The sequence below is a fragment of the Tursiops truncatus genome, chromosome 17, assembly GCF_011762595.2.
Source record: "Tursiops truncatus isolate mTurTru1 chromosome 17, mTurTru1.mat.Y, whole genome shotgun sequence".
Lineage (NCBI taxonomy): Eukaryota > Metazoa > Chordata > Mammalia > Artiodactyla > Delphinidae > Tursiops > Tursiops truncatus.
In genome coordinates, this window is record NC_047050.1 from 33338891 (window position 1) to 33360993 (window position 22103).

At 34.1% G+C, this 22103-nt stretch overlaps 1 protein-coding gene across 2 annotated transcripts; it reads right to left on the minus strand.

The window, feature by feature from the left end:
* On the minus strand, window positions 1-20601 carry CALB1 (calbindin 1). Of its 2 annotated transcripts, XM_004324669.4 has the most exons (11): window positions 20523-20601; window positions 19947-20023; window positions 15996-16070; window positions 7696-7779; window positions 7526-7582; window positions 4284-4361; window positions 1745-1800; window positions 1619-1658; window positions 1436-1489; window positions 458-529; window positions 1-114 (listed from the first exon to the last, which is right to left on the minus strand). In XM_004324669.4, the coding sequence occupies exons 1-11, from the start codon at window positions 20599-20601 to the stop codon at window positions 1-3; spliced, it is 786 nt and encodes a 261-aa protein (XP_004324717.1). The 2 variants fall into 2 exon arrangements, with proteins under 2 accessions (XP_004324717.1, XP_033698561.1); XM_033842670.1 differs by lacking the exon at window positions 15996-16070.
* Between the last annotated feature and the right edge of the window lie 1502 nt (window positions 20602-22103).

Consider the following 22103-nt stretch of genomic DNA (forward strand, 5'->3'; position numbering starts at 1 on the left):
CTAGTTGTCCCCAGCAGAGAGAATAAGAGCAAGATCCGTTCGGTACAGCTTCCCTCCATCCGATAAAGCCATTATGCTTTTCTTGTACATTGGAATATTATTAATATCCAGATCCTATATAGAACACAGAATGTATTATAATCCAGTTAAACATGGAAGTGAATTAACCACTGTCAAGTGATAAAATGTGAGATGAAACTGCTTGTTACATCAATCCATCAAGAAAAGAGCTGGATTAAATTCTTATACAAATGTGGGTAAATCACAAGGTTGTTTTTGAAATCTATTTATCACAGTTAAACACTGATTCAGGCTAGTACCAAATCAGGTTAAGAACTGAAATCTACTTCTGCTCCTCTATAAATTTTTAAAGTAGATTCTCCAAAATGGATGTGAGGTTGCTTCTAGATGGATCCATCAAGTCTGCTTAAGAAGTGTGGCAAGGTAACTAGATTACCTGTTTATTCTTCTCACATAGGTCCTTCAGTAAAGCATCCAGTTCATTTTCATCTATGTATCCATTGCCATCCTAAGGGAGGAGTAATAAAACAGAATATAAGCAAACTCATCCATAATAATGGAGAATGTAGTAAATTGGAAATAATTGAAATCCTCAGAAAATCTTCCTACTGCAAACTTGGCAGATATTCTAACCTCTTAGGTCAGGCACTCAAATTTTTAACTGTTCCCAAGTTCCAAAATAGATATGAATTCCCTCTCATTCAGCATCTTATATTTGTAAAATGCTTTGAAATTTTCAAAGTGATTTCACATTTAATATTTCACTTTATGTTAACAATATCACCACCTTCTGTTGAAGTAATTAATATTTTCATTAAATTTTTCATTAAATATTTTCATTAAAAATTTTCATTAAATATTTCAAATTTCAAATATTTTCATATGAGTGAGGACATAGGCTTGGGGAACCTATATTACTGGCTTGATGTCACATCAGGCAGTGGAAAGGCTGTACTAGAGCCTGCAGAGGACTGATTTGGTCCAGGAGTAGAGAAATTAGAAGAAACAAAACATGTTAACTAGTGACATCATACACAACCTTTCCTCACACACATGATCTTACCATACACTTAATGGGAGGATTCTGCTGGATATTTTCATTGGCTTAATCCTCATTCTACCCTGCAAAGTGAGTATTATTATCTCTTGGTTACAAATGAGGAAACTGAGGATCAGAGGAGTTTGGTATCTTATTCAAAGCCTCACAGGAGATAAATTGTTGCATGGGATTTGAATCAAATTTGTCTAATTCGGGATATAACATAACTCATTTCCCATGACAAGAATAAATTGGCTGAGTAATTTTAATAGCTCATGTTTCTTTTAATATAACCTTGAGTTTGAGGTTAACCCTTCCTGAGCATTTTCCAAATTTTTCTAAAGAATTAAATTATAGATAAGAAAAATTTTTTACCTGATCATATAACTCAAAAGCTTTATTGAACTCTTTCCCACACATTTTGACTCCCTAAATGATAGAGAAGAGAGCAAAGATTAAAATGCAACTATTATATTCCATCGTGTTTCCCTTGGCAAATATCCCACATTCTAACCTTTTGAGAAAAATATTATTTATGGTAGCGAAAAAGAGAAATACCTGAAATTTAAGAAGAAAATTCTCCTGCACTGGCAGTAACCTTTTGAGAGAAAAACATTATAATACATTAGATTTTTGACAAGGATCAGCTTTTTATAATAATATTTGCATAGTTCCTAAACTCACCTGGCCATCTCAGTTAATTCCAGCTTCCCATCATTATTTGAATCAAACAATTTCAGCTGAAAGACAGAATGCTTTACTGTAGCCATTGAAGAATTATTTATTGCATTAAGGAGAAGGAAATTCAAAATAAAGCAGTTTGAGTTATCAATTACCTATGTAGACAGCAGAATTCTAGAAACTAGCATCTATTAAACTTTCAGTGCAAAATTTCTATTCTATGACCTGTGTCAATTGCCAAAATTTACCATAACAATATAGAATAGTCAGAGTAATAGTGATCTTAGGCTAGGCTTCTGGAACATAATCATTTATTTTTCTTGCAAATATGTGTTTATATGTATCAAGATGTGGGATAGATGGTGTTTGGCAGTACATAGCACATCCTGAAACTTTCCAAATAATAGTATGAAAATTAATATTTAATTTGTTTCTCTCTTTTAGAGCATCAAAGAGTACAATCAGAATAAGCAGATAATATGAATAAATCCTCAGAGAACAAATTTTTGAGTAAGTTTGAATTGTTTTATTTTGCCTTGGGTACTAGGTACTCAATAAAGCTCCTTACCTCCCCATTGCACTTACATACACATCATATACCAAGACACAGCCAGGTATAAACACATTCATACCCATATTTGGGAAGCATTCACATTTTAGAAAGTTGCAACTACTGTTCTAATATTTTATATAGAAGGACTACATATAAAACAAAATATATAAAATATGTGAGAAAGTGGCATTATTTTTGTTTTTAAAGAAAGGAGTGTGATCATAAGGGATATAGGTTTGATGAGGTCTCTTTAGGGAAAAAAAGAAGGGCATTCTGTGGTCTGAGATGTTCTAACAATCCTTTGTAGGAGGTAGATTTTTTCAGGATCTGTTACTAATGCAACATTTTATAGTCCATTGACTATAAAAGTTCTAAATTGTCACAGTGTCTGCCAAGATACTGGACACCAGATCACACAGTTTAGTGTCCCCAGGGAAATATTTCCCTACAAATATATTTAAATTTTAATTAGTTCTTGATTAATCTGCTTCCTGGATTTGAGCTTGTTTATGACATTTAACCAGATAGGCCAGGCCAATTCAACAGGGGGAAAACTCCCATCTGAGTGGTTTTAAAAAGGCTGCTTCAAATTTCTACTTGGAAAGGAGTCTTTAAGTAGACATCCTTTAAGATTGGCGCAAAACAGAAAATTGATAAATGTAGGTTATTGTCCATTTCCCAAAAGTTATTCAGAGTGTAGATCTGCCCATTGTAACACGTGTATGTTAGTGCTGTGGTAAGTGGCAATGTAATGAGGAATTAAAGAGGACACTTCCTTACAGTGAAAACTTTTTTGATTGCTTTGAAACTAAAGATTAGTCCCACTTTATAATAAATATCACTGTATAATGAATAGGGCAATAGTAAAGTTCTAGTGGGTTTTTTTCCCCCACATAAAAGTAGGCTGACAGGCTGAAAGTAAACCTCAGTTACATCAAATATGATCAAACTCTTTATAAAATTCTTTCTCAGGAAAAAATTCGAACTCCTTTATTGGTCTAAAATAACATAATTGTTATAATAGGCACTTATGTTTTATAAGTTATTTATATCAATGAGGTAAGAATTCACTGTACATTTATAGTACTTAAAGTGTGTATAAATATATGTACTGATCTGGATAATTTAAAACTGTCTGAATTTCAAGAATTAAACAATTAAAATAATGTTGCCAAAATATTGGGCCATGGCTTAATCAGTTTGGCAAAGGCTTTTTCCTCATCGTCCTAATGCTGTGAATCAAAATGAACAAATTTTACCCACTTGGAAGTTAATTAACTTCATGGGCATTGTATTATTTTATCTGGAATTTTATAAATTTATTCATTCATTCTTCAAACATTAAGTGCTTATGTGTAAAGCAATTTTCTTCACTCTATTATCAATATTCTAAAATAGTTTTTGGTTATACTATTTACCACAGCATCAAGCTCAGGGTGTATTTGGACTTCCTCACCCAAAGCACCAAGACAATATTCCAAAATAACAAGATTCAAAAGAAAGAAGGAGGAAATATCCATTTTTAGTCACTCAGTGAATAAGGTAGCCAGAAGTTTTCTTTAAACTCTAACAAAATCAATGATTTCCTAAGACATGATAAAAATGGATTCAGAATCTCTATAATAAATGAGTTTTTGGTGATATAATTTATATATCTATAATGTAACTTACATATATATGTGATATAATTACACTGGTTTGTAAGAAAAACAAGTGATATTTTGATAGATGAAAATTACCTACCTCCACAAGAAAGGAAATGCTCATATGCTGAGCCTTAAAGCCAGCCTTACAATACACTTGTAGCTTTCAGCCTTACAAGGTATAAGCATCCCTAGGTATTTCACTTTTGAAGTGAAATGATACCTATGTGAATGTGATGCCCACACCATGGCTTGTTTATTTCATCCTGTGTAGACTTGGGAATTAGCCAGAACACAGTAATATTTCATAGGCTCTTGGCTGTAGTCTTTTCAAGATCAGTCTTACCATTAGGTCTGTATACTCAGCTAGTTTTTTATCATCAACAGTCTTGTTTGCTTTTTCCAGAAGGTCCTTTAGAAAGTTCTGTTAAGACAAAAAAGTCAGATAAATTTCATCAGTAACAAACAATCTGCTTTCATTTCAGCCTGCCTTGAAATGGAACACCCCAGGAATACAAAGGAAGTCTCTTTTTGAGGGTAGAACCGGGTAACTGGAGGAGCTTAGAAGGGAGGTACTCTTGGCGTTCCAGCAGTTCTCTTTGACTGAAAACTGATCTGTCACAGTCTCCTATGCTATGCTATGCTTTTATGATTTCAATTAAAGAAGTATCTGGATTGTACACCATGTAGGAATCAGAGTAAAGACTTGTAAAACCAGCCAGCCCAATGGATGCATTTCTACCTAATGCTATCTTCACAAATACTCATGTAACTCTTCTCCAAGAAACACAAGGGACCCCCTTAAACCTTTGTAAGATTTGTGAACAATTATCAGTAAAGAAGGTGGAGACCTACCCTTAATTTCAAGTGCATTTTCTGCCCTCACAAGCTGTATTTCCACATCAGTTTATAGCCAATATGAAGTACATTTCACCAGAGGGCTTTTAGGCTTGATGCGGTACAAATCACCTTGGTTAGAATGTTTCAGCTGACTGTTCAAACTAAAACAGTTGGCTGCAGATGTTACCTAATCTTTGAAGGATATATGAATCACATCAAAGTAGAGATTAATGTGGGAAGGATGAAAAAAGATGATTATTAATTTGACAGTTGACGTTTAGGAGTGAATTTAATTTTTTTTACCAGAGAAATAAATTAAAGCTTTACAAAAACTTGCCATATAAATGACAGTGTAAGTACTTAATATAAAAGTCTTTCATTTTGTCTAGTGCTGTTCATTTGCAACTTCTTTATTTGTTCAGAAAATGAATTAATGCAATTATGGAAAACTGAGCAGATATTATGTCCAAACATTATTGAAGGGTTGGGTTTCTTCAGTTTTTCAGTTATCTCCCTCCCAGATTTTCTAGCTCTGCTGGGCTGATTTAACTTCATTATTTTCAAGGAAGGAGACCTTTTTCTTGGTTTGATAAATTTAATTTCACTTCAAACATTCCACTTCAAATTCAAAGTAAAGCATGGAAAATTCAAAGTTATCTGTTGGGGGGTGAATTTTACTTTTGAACCATATGAGGCTTTTGTCAGAGACTAATTGGGTTAAAAATCCTCATCAGAGACTAAAATGGTGGTCACAAAAATAGCCTGGGAGAAACCTCGGGATGCTGAGATTCAAAGTCGTGTCTGAGAGCAAGCAATGTTTTACTCTATTACGGATCTTAAAATTAGCTTTCTTGAAAGATCCATTAAAAAAGAATGCCAACTTATCTTCAAAATTCCCCAGAGAGGAGTACTTCTATTTAGAATCTCTTCTGAGAATAAAATTTAGAATAAAGAAGGCCAGTATTTGAAATGAGCTAAAGTTTCATTATGAACTTGAAATGATATTTGGAAGAATTTTTTTTTGGTCCAATAGAATAAAAACACAATAGTTTAACTGTCACCTTGTGGGTAACCTTGTGGGTTGCTGAGTTGCAAATTTGTGAAAGACATTGTTTTTGGTGATTTCACATGAAAAATGTTTACATTTCTAAGTGTTTTTATTTTTTAAGATGTTATTACTATTATTTCCCTTTCTTAAAAATTTTTAAAGAAATTTAAAAATATTAGTTTTTTGGCTGTGCCACGAGGCATGTGGGATCTTAGTTCCCCTATCAGGGATTGAACCCATGCCCCCTGCAGTGGAAGCGTGAAGTCTTAACCACTGGAGGGCCAGGGAAGTCCCTGTAAGTGTTTTTAGTTAAATATGTTTTAGCAATTTTGCAGTGGTACAAATATATGTAACTCAAACCATGTTAAACTATGACCAGGAAACTGTGTTTGATATTCATGTTTCCCTACATAATAGCAGAAGAGGTAGTTCTTGATGACTGAAGCTTGAAAATGTTTGGCCTTGTGGGGAAAAAAAAAACATTATTATCATTATCAGATATTCTGTGTCCAAAACCAGGTTCTTTTCCCAGGCAGCTGTGTACTCTTTAAAATCTCTCTGAATTTCAGTTTCTTTGTTTGTATAATGGGAATTATAATACCTCCCTTGTAACTTTTCTGTGAGGATTAAATGTTAAAATATATTTTAGGCATCTAGTACTATGCCTGCCACATAGTAGGTGCTCAGTAATTATTAATTTGCTTGCCTTTTAGTTACTCTATACCATGAAGATAGAGAAAATAGAGTCTTCCAGACTGAGAAGTATTGAGGTCAATTTAAAGAAATGAGAGAAAGATGCTTCTATATTTCTGAAGGCTAGTAAATTATTGAGTTCATGAATAATATAATTTATACTGTGCCTGTATTTCACAAAATCTTCTATGTGCAACATCTTACTTGACCTTCACAATAAATCTGAAAGGAAGGTATTATTACCCCCACATAAAAGATGAAATAAATCAGGCAGAATGATATAGAGATTTGTCCAGAGATAAGACTTGATTTCAGACCTCTTTGTCTTTTCCTTCATATCTTCTTCCTCCCCCACCAGCTCTTATATACATCTGTGAGATATGAATTGATAAATTTAGTTTCAAAGTTGCAGTTTTTTGGAAGTTTGATTATATTAGGACTTTGTTTTTATTGCTGTTACTGAGAGGCAGTAAGCTAGGGGTTTTGGAAACAGATGAGTTTAAAGATCACAGTTCTATGTCTTATTTCTGTGTAGCCTTCAGTACATCACTTCTCTTAACTTTTTCCTCACTGGGGTAATACTAATCTCAAAGAACTCACGTGAAGATTAAATGTGTGTAAAGCACCTGGCATACAGTAGGTGTCCAATAATTGTTTATCTTGAAAGAGAAATCTATTTATATAGCTGTTTCATTTATAAAATAAAATGCCAAATTTTAATGAAAATAACCAACTTATTTGGCTTAGTATATCATTATCTATCTATCAGCTACCTCATATAATAATTTGTATGTATCACAGAGAATGCTAATTTTACATTGCTGAACAGAATTTCAAGAAGTACTTGAAGTCTCTTTTTTGATCTGGTTCTTTATTAACAACTGGAAGAGTGGGTGAAAATGCGCCATTGCTCAACATTAGTTTCTTTTGTGGGAGGCTTTTTAAAAAGCTACAAAGTTCATAATTATATTTGACAGGAAAAAACTTACATGTTTTTACTTGCTTACCTTAAGCTCCTCAGTTTCTATGAAGCCACTGTGATCAGTATCATATTTTCTCCATGTCTGTAAATTATTTTGGATAAGGAAAACCAAATATATTAAAAAAAAAAGGCAGCCATTTTCCTATTTTAAGTAGCTTTCTGAAAACATCATTCAGTGACAGAGCTTTCTTATACCTTCATGAATTCCTCACAGGACTTCAGCTGCTGGCATCGGAAGAGCAGCAGGAAGTTCTCTTCTGTGGGTAATACATGAGCCAACTAGAAAAGATTTAAAAAGTTGTTGTAAGGAGCTTGAAAGCAAGTCTCTCACATTTCCTGCTCTTAGGTTTTCTTAACATAGTTTTATTACCTAGAAAACTACGAAAGGAAAAACATTATAATCGATTTTCCCTTTCTGATACTTTGCCCCTACAAAGTGCCATTGTGTCTTCCAGTGCTTGGGTGTCCTTGAGTGACTGGTCCTCTGGTCTGGGAGATGACCACAGCAAGCATGCATAGGAAGCTCAGATAGGGATTATTTGACCAATTCTCATCTGCTAGACATAGAAGCAGACTCATCCTGGTGGCTTGACCCCTTCATCTTTTCTGTGCCACAGATCTGGTCTTGTTCCTCTCAGGGAACACAGAATGGCACACATGGAGACATACATTTCAGGTAGAATAAAAGAAACTAGAGAAATATGAATGCAGTGGAAAGGATAGAAGGAAAAAATGCATTCCCAAGTCTGAGGAGAAAGCTTATTAAGAGATGCAAAGGAAGGGAAATTCAAGACAATTGTAAGACAGTGGAAAGAGAGATGGAAAAGACAATTCACAAAGAACAGTGGAAATTGACCAGTAATAGTGAATATCAGTTCTCAAATTTTTGGTTTCTGCTAAAAGAACGTCTGCTGCTTGAGTCCAGGTCTTGAATTCTATTCGATGATCTCCATTTAGTGACCCTATGACATTTCTCCTTAGATCTCATTTCGTAACTTCAATGCTCATTTTTTTTTTTTTTTTCGGAAACAAGGACTCCAGATCCCATTTTAAGATGAATATAATCTATCTATTGTGTGCAGGGAGGAAGGGAGCTGGATTGATGGCCTCACTGAAGGTATGGGTTCTATTCCTGGCTCAGCTGCTAATTAGCTGTGGTCCCCAGCAACTCCCTCAGCCATTTGTGGAACTTAGCACCCTCGTCACTAAAATAAGGAGTTGAAATAGAAACCAGTGTCTCTTAAACGTATTGGGTTCAAAATGACTTTGAGAATCTGTTAGAATCACTACATTTTCACCGTTAAAGAATGAACCTACAACACTATATTTCATCTAATTTCCAGAAGCTGATGAATCCCCTGAAGTACGGGCATGAACCCTCATCTCTGGATTTTAGACCAAGAATCTGCAGTCTAGATTAACCTTAAGTTCAGCATAAATGCCGAAAGTTCTACCAAATTATAGGAAAGACTCTCACACTTCAAAAAAATGTTGTCCTTTTAGGTCCATTAAAAAATATAAAATTTAATATAAAATGTATCATTCTACCTTATAGGCAAGTAATCTCAGCTTCTTTATGCCTGTATAATATGTCCTTTAACTTATCTTGTTTTTAGATCTTTGAAATATCTCAATTTAGAATCATTCAGTTTATAGGCACTAATAATGGGATGAAACTAAGAGACAGGGCCAGACATCTTATTAGGATGTTTAGTATGACTCAGAAAACATTTTCTTATTTATTTTGAGACAAAGGTCACTAGTTTGGTTGTGCATTAATGCAAGCATTTATTTAGGAAACAGGAAATAGCCAATGCCAACTCTCTATTTATTGGTATGTAACTTGTCAGATACTACTTTGTAAGTTTTTGGTGGACCTCCCCATAGACTATCCATTTCAGGAGGGCAAAGTCTATTCTTTGTCTGCATCCTCTGAATACTCAGTGTGGTGCTCAATGTTAGGTGCCTGACATAAATGTTTGGAATTGGTTGATAATTTTACTTCATTAAAAATACCTACTTAATATGATTTGTAGTGAGCATTTTTTTCCATCTTCATTGCAATTTTCTATATTGCTTGGATTTTCCTAATTATTGTGTGTTGTTTTGAACAAAAATAATAATTTTTCTTAAAAAATTCTATTTACCAAAATCCACCAAATATATAAAAACAGAAAAAATAAAAGAATGAGCTAGTAAGCAATGACCACATGTAAAATTAGGGAAATTTTAACCATCTTTGTTTCAAAAATTAAACTTCATATAACTTTCATAAAGTTCAGAGGTCTCTAGAATGTCAAATATAGAGATGGTAAAATTGCTCTTCATGTAGTATAAATATATATCTCTTTGCCCATGCCATTTTGGTTCTAGTTGGTTTAATTATAAGAAAATACATATTATATCTACATGCAAAATAGTCAACCTTTTAATTTAATTGAACTGTTAATGTTAAACTGAATACAGTGCTGTCCTATTTTACAGACATTAGAAATGAGTTTTAAACACATAAAACTTTGTAATAAGACAACTAGTCACTAAGAAAGAAGCAGTGAATATGTGTGGATAGGATGTGGCTATTAGTGAACATTAAGAAATCATCTTTTGTGTGTTTTTTGTTTTGTTTTTGCTTTTTGGTGGGATTTTTTTTGGCCACACCATGTGGTTTGTGGGATCTTAGTTCCCAGACCAGGGATTGAATCTGGGTCCTTGTCAGTGAAAGTGCCTAATCCTAACTACTGGATGGCTAGGGAATTCCCCAAATCATCTTTTTCAAGGTGTGTTTCACAATGCATATGAATTAATATTCAAGTTTCAGAGCTGGTGCAGTAACTTTCCAACTGTTGACTCTAACACCATATTGACAAAGTACCTGAGGTCTTTTATAGAAGCTGTTAAGTAGGGCTGCTTTTGTCTCTGTTTTGCTAAATCACTGTTGTCCGTAGTAGTATCCAGTACTACCTGTTCCAAGATTATTGGTGATTTCTTAGTTCTTGGGCTACCTACCTGCTTTTTTATAAACTCTCAAAACTTTATTATGGGTTGGAGAAGAAAGTGGAGAAAAGCAAGGGAATAAGTGGCAGGCAGATAACTGTGGCTGCCACAGGAGAATCTCTCAAAGCTTCATTTATGAAGCTTGTCGCTTGTTGCTTGTCACTGAGAGTGGGGAAGCAAAAATTTCTACTTGCCTGTCTTCCCTATCACTCGATATACATCTTGAGGAAAGGGTCTGTCTTAATTACTGTTTCTTTGCCTGGCACCTGCAAAAATTTCAGTAAATACTTTACTCAACCAACGAATGAAGGCAATTGACTAGGGTCAGCATAGGCTTCCAATAAATGGAAATAAAGCTCTTTTGGAGATAATTCAAATAACTTATTACTGAGTTGTGGATAGGGGTTGGAGTGGTCACTGTGATATGACATCCAGAGCTCTCTTTAGGTGCTAGGAGTGTTGCTATTGTCTCAACTGCCAGGTCTCTTTGGGAGATTACCTGGGCTGAAGAGAGCTATGTTCCCCAAGGAAGCTGAATTCTATGACTGATGCGTATGGGGATATAAAACCTAGCCCTCTCATGAAAACTTGGGACATCTCTGAAGGCTCATCCCAGTTCAGAGCTCACTGTACGGTCAACTGAAGTTGAGACTATATCACAGCCCAAAGTCTCCCTCTGCCCAGCCCTGTTCTTTTCATTTACCTTCCACAGGTATTAATCCCAAGAGCACTTCCTAATAAACTTCCTCATTGCTTTTCTTCAACTCAGATATGCTCCCCAAGGAACTCAACCTGTCCCATGACAGGGATCTTTACCATCTGTCTTCTATTCCTAGGCATAAAATCGAGCCCTTGCCTGTGTTTTGGAGTAGGTTGAAATCCCTTGCTATGGCTCATGTGGCTATGATTCAGAACCTACTAGGCACTGTGCTGGATGCTGGAGATTCGTAGTCACCAATAGTAAGAACTTTACAGGAAGGCAGATAAGTTCAAAAAAAGTTTTTTTCAGACAGTTTCAAAGCAACATGCTAGGTGCTGGGAGAGTACACATGAAGTAACTTTACTAGAAATATAAGTGACTGAGCTATATCTTTTAAAGCACACATGAGGCATAACTTTTGAAGACAATCTTGGTGCATGTTAGCTTCCTTCAACACATATTAGTAAAACATTCACTTTTTTGGTTTGGGAACCAAAGAAATATTTTTCTAGCCAATGAGAAGTGAGTCCAGGAAACCTGGAAATTTGAAAGGCAAATAATCTTTTTGTACAAATTAAAGACTGGTGGAATTTAATAATTTGAATTTGACAAGTTATAAAAATGGGAAAAAGATTGACATTCAGAAAAATGGTATAGATTTTCCAATGAAATATTTTTATTTTTAATAATAATAGCAAATACATTTATTGAGTTTTTACAGTGTGCCAGAGTTTATCTATTTGTTTGACATGTATTATCACATTTGATGTTGATACTCATATGTCACCCCTGTTCACAGCCAAGGAAACAGAGACTCAGAGAAGATAAACGGTCTGCTATCACATAGCTTATTTTGAAATCAGACAGTCTAACTTTTTTGATTTTGAGACCTTGTCCTTTTACCATCACCCTCCATTAAAATCGTCAGTCAAAAAGTTTTCTTAATAAACTGTTTTTAAAAATCTATCCAGAATGAACTTTTAAATCAGACTTTATTGTCAGTCATTTCCCCAAATTCTGAGGTAGAAAAGTAGTCTGCTATAAAAAAATTACATTTACTATGGTTAAACTCATGTGCTCAAATCCCACTATGGCTGAAAAGAAGGAAAGTCTAGAGAAGTGTCTGCTTCCCTGGGAGGGTTATTATAGTTTTAGGATTAAAATAGCTTGTAGATCTATTTTTCCAGTGGATGCACTGACCTGGACAAAGAGACACAATAGACTGGAGAGGTTGGTAGTTTCCCACATAGTTCCCAAGGGATCAGGTGAAAAGTTTGCAGATTTGGCATCCCGCTAAAGGAAATATCTATACTTAATGTGAGCACCAGAGAAGAAATTTCTATTATCTGTCAAATCATTCAGTCTCTCTCTTTAACTATTTTAATCAGTCTTCTCTGCAATAGAGCTATTAGTCTGAATAAATTTAGAACATTTTGACTGTCACGGTATTTGTTAAATTATCTCAGAATTTCAATGCTCCTATTTTGAGTTTGTATCAACAATCTCTTTATTACCGAACTGTATTTGTGTGAATTTTAAAATCTCTTTGGAGACATAAAATTGAAAAGTTCACAAGAAAGCATATCTGTACATTACCCTTCTTTTTACATATTTTTACATATCTAGGTAGAAAAAGCATGTTGTTGGAAAGTATCAGTCAACTTCATTAGAACAGAAGTTTGAAAATTAACCACTATATTTTCTAATCTTTTGAACGACACATTTCAATTACAGCCAAGTCAATTTGGCCTGTTTCCACCAGGAAAGTAGACTGCCATTTAAATACCATTTGGTTTACTTTGATTAGATTTTGATGAGCCCATGTGTACACCTGCTAAGTGGGCAAAACAAGCAAATCTAACCCCTTTTCCCTTTGAACACCAAAGTGATGGTGTACTTGATGTGAGTTGATGGGAGTAAGTAGACTATTATATATTTTGGAAAACCTGGATTTTTACATTCCTTCATAGCTGGCTGGGATTTGTGTATTTGTATTTCTTGTTATATATAGTATATCTTAGCAAGTGATATATAAGTTGGAAAACAGAAAGGATGAAGTTTATTTAATACAACTTTCTGGTGACACCAGAGAGCACATTACAAATTCAGGCATTCCCCACTCTCCCTTTTTCCATTTTGTACATGTAATCTGTAGCTTTCAATTCCTTTTTTACAATGATTTTTTCAGAACCTCTCCTTTTTCTTGTCCCTCCTGCTTAACTAGGCTAAGTACACAATCAACATGCATATGAACTACAGCAGCAATCTCTTCCCTGTTCTCCCATTCTCTCATTCTCACTTCTCCAAGTACTCACCCTCCCCACTTCCTTCTGTGTCTTGGCTGATAACTCAGATTAATGAAAAGAATTCTGGAATCAGAGTCAGACATAGGCCTGTATAAATGTTCTGTCACTCCCTGCCAGTGGGATCTTGGACACATCATTCAACCTTTCTGGACTTCAGTTTCTTTATCCTTAAAATGAGAAATCTTGGCTAGTTTTTCCCACAGGTCCCATATGACAAAAAGTTCCCTGTCCTGGAATACTTAAACTTTCTAATTAATTCTTATGTGTCTCACTTCTCTCCTTTTAATCTCTTTCTGCTTCCACTGATCTGAAAGTTCTTCCCAAATTATGTTTCAAGCGGTTTGGTCAAATAACTTCTCTATACTTTGTACATCCCTGTTCAACCAGACTAAATTTAAGCCTTGCCATAAGTAATCAATGAACTGAAGCTTGCAAATATTTTCTTTTAATGCAGAAAATGTATGGATTATTAATTTTAAAAAAAGGCTGAGTAATTTAAAGGAAAATGGCTGAAATTCTATTGAAGTCACAGGTTTCCTCAACTATAAATTAGATGCTCATTTTATATTTGTATTTATTTTATTTTGTTATAATGAGGATCAAGTGAGATCACATATTTGAAAACACTCTATAAATTGTGTAATGTATACAAATAAATGAAAATTCTTTTTCTTACTGTTATTGCTATAACAAGTTCCTCAAGTCTTCATTTCAGTCTTCATTAACTTCTTCATCCACTTCTGTTACCTATTTCTCTCTATCTTTCCTCATACAGAAATCTTTTCTTTCCTATAACAGTTTCTTTTCTCAAACTTCTGGGGAAATTTCTTGCATCAAACCTCTAGGAAAATGTATCTGCTAGTGACTCCTAGTCTCCCATCCAAATTAGACCTCAAATAATGCTTCATAAATGATTATACCATATCATACACAGTAAAATACAGATTCAAAACAGATTCACCCTTCTTATCCTTTTAAAAATGTGGAATCCATGTGAATCAGATACATGCTTTTTGTGCTACTGTTACAACCCAGTATCACTGAAGAAATTAAAATAAATAGCTGAGCCCACTGGAGTTCTTAAAGGTGAAATACTTTAAATACAAGATGACAGTCTTTCCTCTGCTAGAATTATAAAGTATGCCAAACTCTGAAATAGCCACATCTATAATTTCACTGATTTTAGAATTTCCACTAGTTTTGAATAATTAGATTTATGTCATCTCATTTATGTTCATTTCAAAGTTATTTTCTTATTCTTGATGATTCATATCTTGATTAGTTGGCCTCTATGTCAGTCTATAAGTCCCATTACTATTAATTTATCTATTTATATAGTAATGAGTTACACATGGGCAAAGGGGAAAGTGTATACTCCAGGGAAATATTTTAATTACAAAGATAATAATAGTATGTTCTTCCTTAACTCTATTTGTGGTAGCTGTTTAAAAATAAGTGTATTTCACATTGACATCACAGGTGTCCTATAAGATCAATTATATGAAAACCAGGTTAGTTCTCTGAAACAAAGGTAAATTATGACTAAAGTTGTTGACAGCCAGAATACTTCACAATCTAATACATTAAGAACATTATATAAATAACATAATTATGCCTGTATTTGGTATATTTTAAAATATGACCTTATTAATTTTTCTGGACAAAGTTGTTCACTCAACTTCTCTAATGGGTTGCAGAGTTAAAGAAAGTAGCTGAGACACTAGATTTTATAAAAGTAGAAGTAAGGGAAGCAACAGCTGTTTCACAAATCTGAGAATGCTGAAGAATTAATGTATAGTCAAAGTTTTACCTCCTTGATTCAGAGACAAAAAAAAAGTTGTCCTCAATGGGAAAAGTCATTGTCAAAAGATAAGATTTGACACCGAGAGTTTTAACTCTTAAAGACTCAAAAGAAATCTGTACCTATAACACATCATAAAATATTCACTGACTTTAGCTAAGTTCTTATGTTTTTATAAGGCCAACTGCTAATCTAAAATGGAATTTCAGAAACCAGCATGCAGCTTTTTGCCATGATATCATTTAGGGACTGCAAATACTTTATTTTATATTCTAACAGAAGAGTTTACACTGTTAAACAATAAGAAATACCAACGAACCATGTACTTGGTTGGTGTTTTATTGAACTGAATCTGGGTAATGTAATGGGATGGGTACTCACCCAGAAGTTAGGGACTTGAGCCTCTAACTGCACCAGTGCCAGCAAACAGTTAACATAGTCAAAGGCAAATCATTTCACTTCTCCAGGTCTTAGTTTCATAATGTATTAAATTTCAGCTTTGGATTATGCAAATTCTTAGGTTTCTTTAATTTCTGAGCAGTTTTTGATTTTATATTTCTGAACAAAAGATAATATGTTACTTAAGTAAAATAAACCTCTTGGAACAGGTCTTGCCATATCATGTTTGAGTTGAGTACAACTCCAAAAATCTCATTTATTAAAACTATATGAGAACAATGCATAAGTTCCTTACCTCTACAATTCCTATTTTCCCATCATCTTTTTGCCCATACTGATCCACAAAAGTTTTCATCTCAGGTGATAACTCCTAAAATTATAAAAAAGCAGGTAAGAAGTTTTTTTTTTTTTTTTTTTTTTTAAAAAACCAAACAAACAGTATGCTTGTGATGGTGTAATAACTTGTTGTAAAGAAAAACTGGAATTAGAACCATTCAGAATTATGCATACTGATTAACTATTTTCATGAAAATTAAGATACAAGTGATATACAGTTTTTACTGGTTTCAAATGACATTATTATGTCTGAATCAATCACTATGATTTATCTTCTATTATTAGTTTTCAGAATATGCTATCCTTTGAGAATGTAGTCAGAATCATTCAGTTCATAACATTTAGTGAATTTAAATATAATGATCACTGTGAAAGTACTTTAACATTGCTTGCTTCCGGAAAGTTTATTTTATATTGCTGCACTAATTGCCCTATAACATTTTATTTATTATAACATGTTTTATCCATGGAAGTTAAAAATATGTGTTTTCAGACAAGCAAATAATGTGAATGTTCAAGAGCAACTCATTTGTAAGCAAAGAATGTTTCCAGCATGGAAGTAGTTGGAAACATTCTTTGCTTACAAATTAAAAATCAGAAAAATATGTGTCAGATTAAAAAAAATAACTTGACCAATTTGCACTTTCATTAGAGACAGACAATACTGATGACCTTATTTTGGTCACTGACTGTATATGCTTAAGATCTTTGACTCCAAGGGTAATTTAGGGAGCAGTTTTCCAGGGTTTCCTTGTTTCCATTTTTTTTTTTCCAAGATGATGTTCTCTCTCCCATTTAGTTATGTACATAAGACATGTTTAAGAGTGACAAAGTGAATGCTTTCATCTCATTTGACTTATTTTTTTCAATGTATTCTATTGCTTACATAATCTCTTCACATATTGCCAGATTAGAGAGCTCTGAACTGTAAACTAGTAACCTGAACATAGAACTAGTATTCAGGAAGTTGGATTTATACCCTTGAGTCTTCAACATAGCCCATTTAAAATAGCCCTCTTGCATTAACTGAAGCCTATGTAAAATAGGTCAGCCTTTATGAGTGTCCTATTCTGTGTCCTTGGAAAAGTAAATTAAGGTCTCAGTTTTTATCATAACTAACAAGATAGTGATATTATCTATCACACACATTTGCTCTAGGGATATAATTTGATGGCTATATTGAGGCTGAATATTATTATTACTAGTGTTACAAAATCCTGCTTTGGTTAAAAGTAAATATCTTTAGTAGAACTGAGATAACAAATAGTAATTAAGCAATTTAATATAGACTTAAAAAAATCTCTTCCAATATGGATTAATTTCAACTTGTATTTATTAAAGTTTATTTATTTTATTACAGCAACAATTGTAAGAAAGTGAAAGTGGCAATAGTGTGACTATCAGTTATGTTCTTTACACATACCCTAAAGTAACAAAAAAGTGTAAAGTAAACTTAAAACAGTGTATACCTCTAGTCCAAATTTATGTTTTAAACAGTGTAAAACATAATGATAATGATAATAATAATAACAAATTAAAGCTTTATAAAAAAGAAATGCAAACTTAAAAACTATGTTTAGTGAAAAATGGTAGCTCTGAAAGTAGACTGGGTTGTTATATTTCATTAATGTTATATTCACCTATAGTTAATATTATTGAAATTTTTGAAATTTCACATTATTAATATGATAAGCCAAACAATGTTTCCATTAATACAGTAAAATCTGTTATCCTATTGCTAGAAATGCAAAGAAACTGGGTTTATAAGGTCAACCTTTAAGTTCTAAAAAAAAGAGAAGAAAAAATATAAAAGTAGATTTAGTACAATGGGGTCAGTAGTGAAATATTTGTCTACTACATGAATCTCTCAATCCATATCTTGATTTAGATTTTAACTATTCAAAGCCTATATTACATAATTCACAAAATATTCAATAATCAAAGTATTAAACAACTTGATATAATCCTGTACTTGTGCTCAAATTTGGTATAATAATCTAATAATTACAGTTTCCAATATTCTAAAATTGGAACCTTGGCAGTAGAAAAAAATAATTAAGATCTAAAATCTTTAAAACTCTAACATGATGTCACTGTTTGCAAAAAGTATAAATATTAAAATGGGAAGAGGAAAAGAAGTATCTGAAAACATGTATAGAGTTTCTAAATATCTGAATTTCTAAATGAAAATAAGTATTAAAATTACTTCCAGAACAATTAAAATATAATCATTTAGCTGCTGGAAGCATCTTTCAAGGTTTTAATGAAAAATTTTATGTCAGGTAAGATTTTCCAACCAGATTTTAAAATATTTATATTTTTAAATGTGGAAGAAAATGTTTTATTAGTCAAAGATACATAGAGCTATAATGATAGTACTGCATGAATTTATTTACATGGTAATGTATAAGGTGGGGGAAGGGAATGGAGAAAGTATATAAAACATTTTCAATTTTATTTGATCTCATCCTATTATACTTTCAAATTTATGTAATATTAAATCTTGGTAAAACAATTCCCAGAGTGTTATCTGGTTTTAAATCAATTTGATTTAAATCATTGGATTTTAGCAATTGATAGTTTTTTAATGCTTCATAATATATTTTAGTGTTCTCTGGGATTCTTTTGAATATGTTGTACAGAGATGTGTATCACACAATTTTCAATTTAGATAGAACAAAAAGGGAATTATTAGTAAATTGTATGTACAGATATATATAATATATGTGTACTATTATATATATAACTCAATTCTAGACGTGGTGATCTGCTAAAGGATTCACACACAGCTATATTTTCCTCTAAAGATATATATCTATGTATAGTCTATAATGTAAAATCTCTAACGATAGTCAAAAAGACAAAAGATTGGTAACATCTCTCTAGCCCAAATCCCACATTGCCTTCTGAAATGCAGTCTTACATAAACCGCAATAGATTAGTAAGATTCTTAACCTATTTCCCTCTATGTAATCATCTCATCTATGTTTTAAAGCTGGGCATATTTTATTTTTATGCTAACAATATCTCTTCTTAACAGGTTAATTTATGCCTAAAGGAAGTCATTCATAATTAGTAAAAATTGTCATTTGTTTAATTAACTAATGGCTTAAATTACAAATATAGCTTATTTTCAAAACACCACTAATTGCTTCTCATTAGAGTATCACTTTGCTTGTTTAAAATATGTGAAGGTCTTAAAATTACTTTTTACATCTCTAACTTTTGGTTTTCTCCTTCTCAACAGAAATGAATCCCCTTTTTGCTAAATTCCTTGCTCATTGCAAAGTTGTACAACTTTCTCCCAGAGAGGAAGGTCAAGACAAGACATTTTCTCATCACTCCAACCACATCAACATTACAAGAATAATAATTGGCAATAGAATAAGAGATCCATAATCTGCAGATTTGTTTCCTCACCACCAAGGGGAAGAAATGTATTTCTACCCCCTTACAGGCTGTTAAAGAGAAGTTAAAGATTACCTAACTGAACTCAATCGAAGAGGTGGTGATCTGCTAAAAGATCTCACGCACACTTTCCTTTTAAGCACTATTAAAGAAAGTACAAGTACAGAATTTATATTTTAAAAGCTCTGATTTCATATTGTAAGGTTTTTTCCCTTTAAGGAATTTCTCTCTCTCTCTCTCTCTCTCTCTCTCTCTCTCTCTCTCTCTCTCTCTCTCTCTCTCCTTTCTCTCCCCCCTCCCCCTTCCCCTTCCCCCTCTCCCCCTCCCTCTCCCTCTCCCTCTCCCTCCACAATTTGGAAAGGGGCCCTTTCTCCCCTTCTCAGTAAATAAATGTTTACATTCCTGGAAACCGTTTGATTTCGCTGGCTCTTTATGAGAATGCTAGAATATCTATTTATTTAAGGGCGAAGGTCCTTTTACTCCTTTGCAAACTTCAACCTACCAATCCAGCCTTCTTCCGCGCTTGCTGGAGCTCCTGAATCAAGTTCTGAAGCTCTTTTCCTTCCAGGTAACCACTTCCTGTAAAGATAAAGAGGCACCCAGGTGTCAGACATCTCATTCTGAGTTTCTTCCCCATTCAATTTCCACAACAGCTATCTTTCTGGCCACCGGAGAGGTTCTCTCTTGCCTCGATATTCATTAACCCGCAAAGGATACAGGCGCAGCAGTGCTCCCCTCCCGGCGTGTCAACATTTAGACCCACTAAAAGGGCAAAGGAGGTTGGTTGGGATGCTGAATGTAGCCGTAGAAACTTTGGGGGGCAGGGTCCCTAAATCCCCCCCCCCCTTTTTATGAGTACCATTCTTGGAGAATAAAAGTTTACGGTTTTGGGATAACATAGAAACAATACATAAACTTTAAAGTTAATGGTTGGCCGCCAAATGGAGAGATAAGATTAGGGAGGTGCGGGAAGAAGTGAAGAAAAGAAATGAGGGATAATCAGATCAGGAGCCTCAAGGAAGGGGAAAGGGAGGGAAAAGGCATGCATAAGATTCTTCAAAAGAGAGAAGATAGTCACCGTCAGCGTCGAAATGAAGCCAGATCTCGAAAAACTGTGAGGCTGTGATCACGGATGATTGCAGGTGGGATTCTGCCATTGTATAGCAGAGTGTGTGTCTGCGTGGAATATGCGTGTGTGAGTATGTCAGGGCGAAAGTGGGGTGAGAACCTCAGGGGGTGTGTGTGTGTGTGTGTGTGTGTGTGTGTGTGTGTGTGTGTAAAGAAGAAATCCTGGGCTGCTGGAGGAAGAAGAGCAGAGCGCAGGCGCTGCCAGGCGCTGTCCTCGGTGCTGTTAAGCTCTGGCGTTCCTCCGGAGTTCTCTCCACAGCCGGCACCCAGTTCTCAGTATTTATCTTGACAGTCGAGCCGGGCCACGCCTCCTCTTGCCTCCCAATCCCGCCTCTTGCTCGCACCAACCTTCTTCCCCTCCCTTCCAGTTTTCTCCTCTCCTCCCAGGAAAGCTAGTTGGAGCAGTAGTTTTGAAGTGTAGAAAGCAGCGGGTGGTGGGAAATCCTTAGCTCAGAGACTGGATGCTGAAAACAGACTAATTTCCCTCCACATTCTTATGTCCAAAAGGTATCTTACTCCTGAATACTATAGTAAAACAACGTACATGAAGAGGTTTTGATTTTCAGATGGAGGAGGAAAGCTAATGATGGGTAGAACCACATAAATGATACTTATATTGTGTGTGCATGATTTCTCCAAGATGTTTTAGTATTTGTTTGAACAAAGTCAGGTGAAAGTTTGGCAAATATTAGATTAATTTAATTAATGTATACAAGGAATATATTGATATCAATAACTACTCTATTTTGTGCTTGTGAGGACCATCACATGAATGTTTCTTAAGATGGTTTATATAAACAAGCCTTGCCAACATGAGAAAGCAGGATTATGGTTTTTTTTTTTTTCAACCTGAAGTAGAATTGTAATTGGAAAGTGACAGAATTAAACTATAAAATCATAAAATGTTAGGAGAAGGAAGTAATCTTTAGGGATATTATGGTTTATCTCCTTTGGGTTTAGAAAGAGTGAGCAAACTAAAAAAAGAGAAAGCAAGGATCTGGTCCAAGTTCACACCTAGGTGAGTTAATGACTCAGCCAAGGCCCTGCTCAGTGGCTGGAACACACATATCTTTTCTTTTTGCTATGCCAAGCAAGTCCTGTTAAAAAATTTTTCAGCAACTGGAAGTTACCATCAGAGTTGGGGGGAAAAAAAACTAACTGAAAACTTTATGTATTTTAATACAATAAATAATATATTTAGATAATTTATTTACTTAAATACTTCTAAAATATTTGGTTTTGAAACCTCAAGGTCCACTGAAGATGTATCTTAAGTGTCTGATTAGAATGGTACAAAAGCAAAATTAAGGAACAAGAGAAAATTCAAATACAGCCAATATAGATTTAAAGTGAATTCACCAAGCTCTATTTTTTAACATGTGTAATTGAGAATGAGAACCCTCAATTTTATGTTTCTGAGACTGTAAGTCTACCTAGTAGTGGATCTGTGGCCTATTTCAATAATCTTCTCAATGGAGTTCTCACTTCCATAGTACTTTGCTGTACACAAATTATTTTCACTTTAGTTACC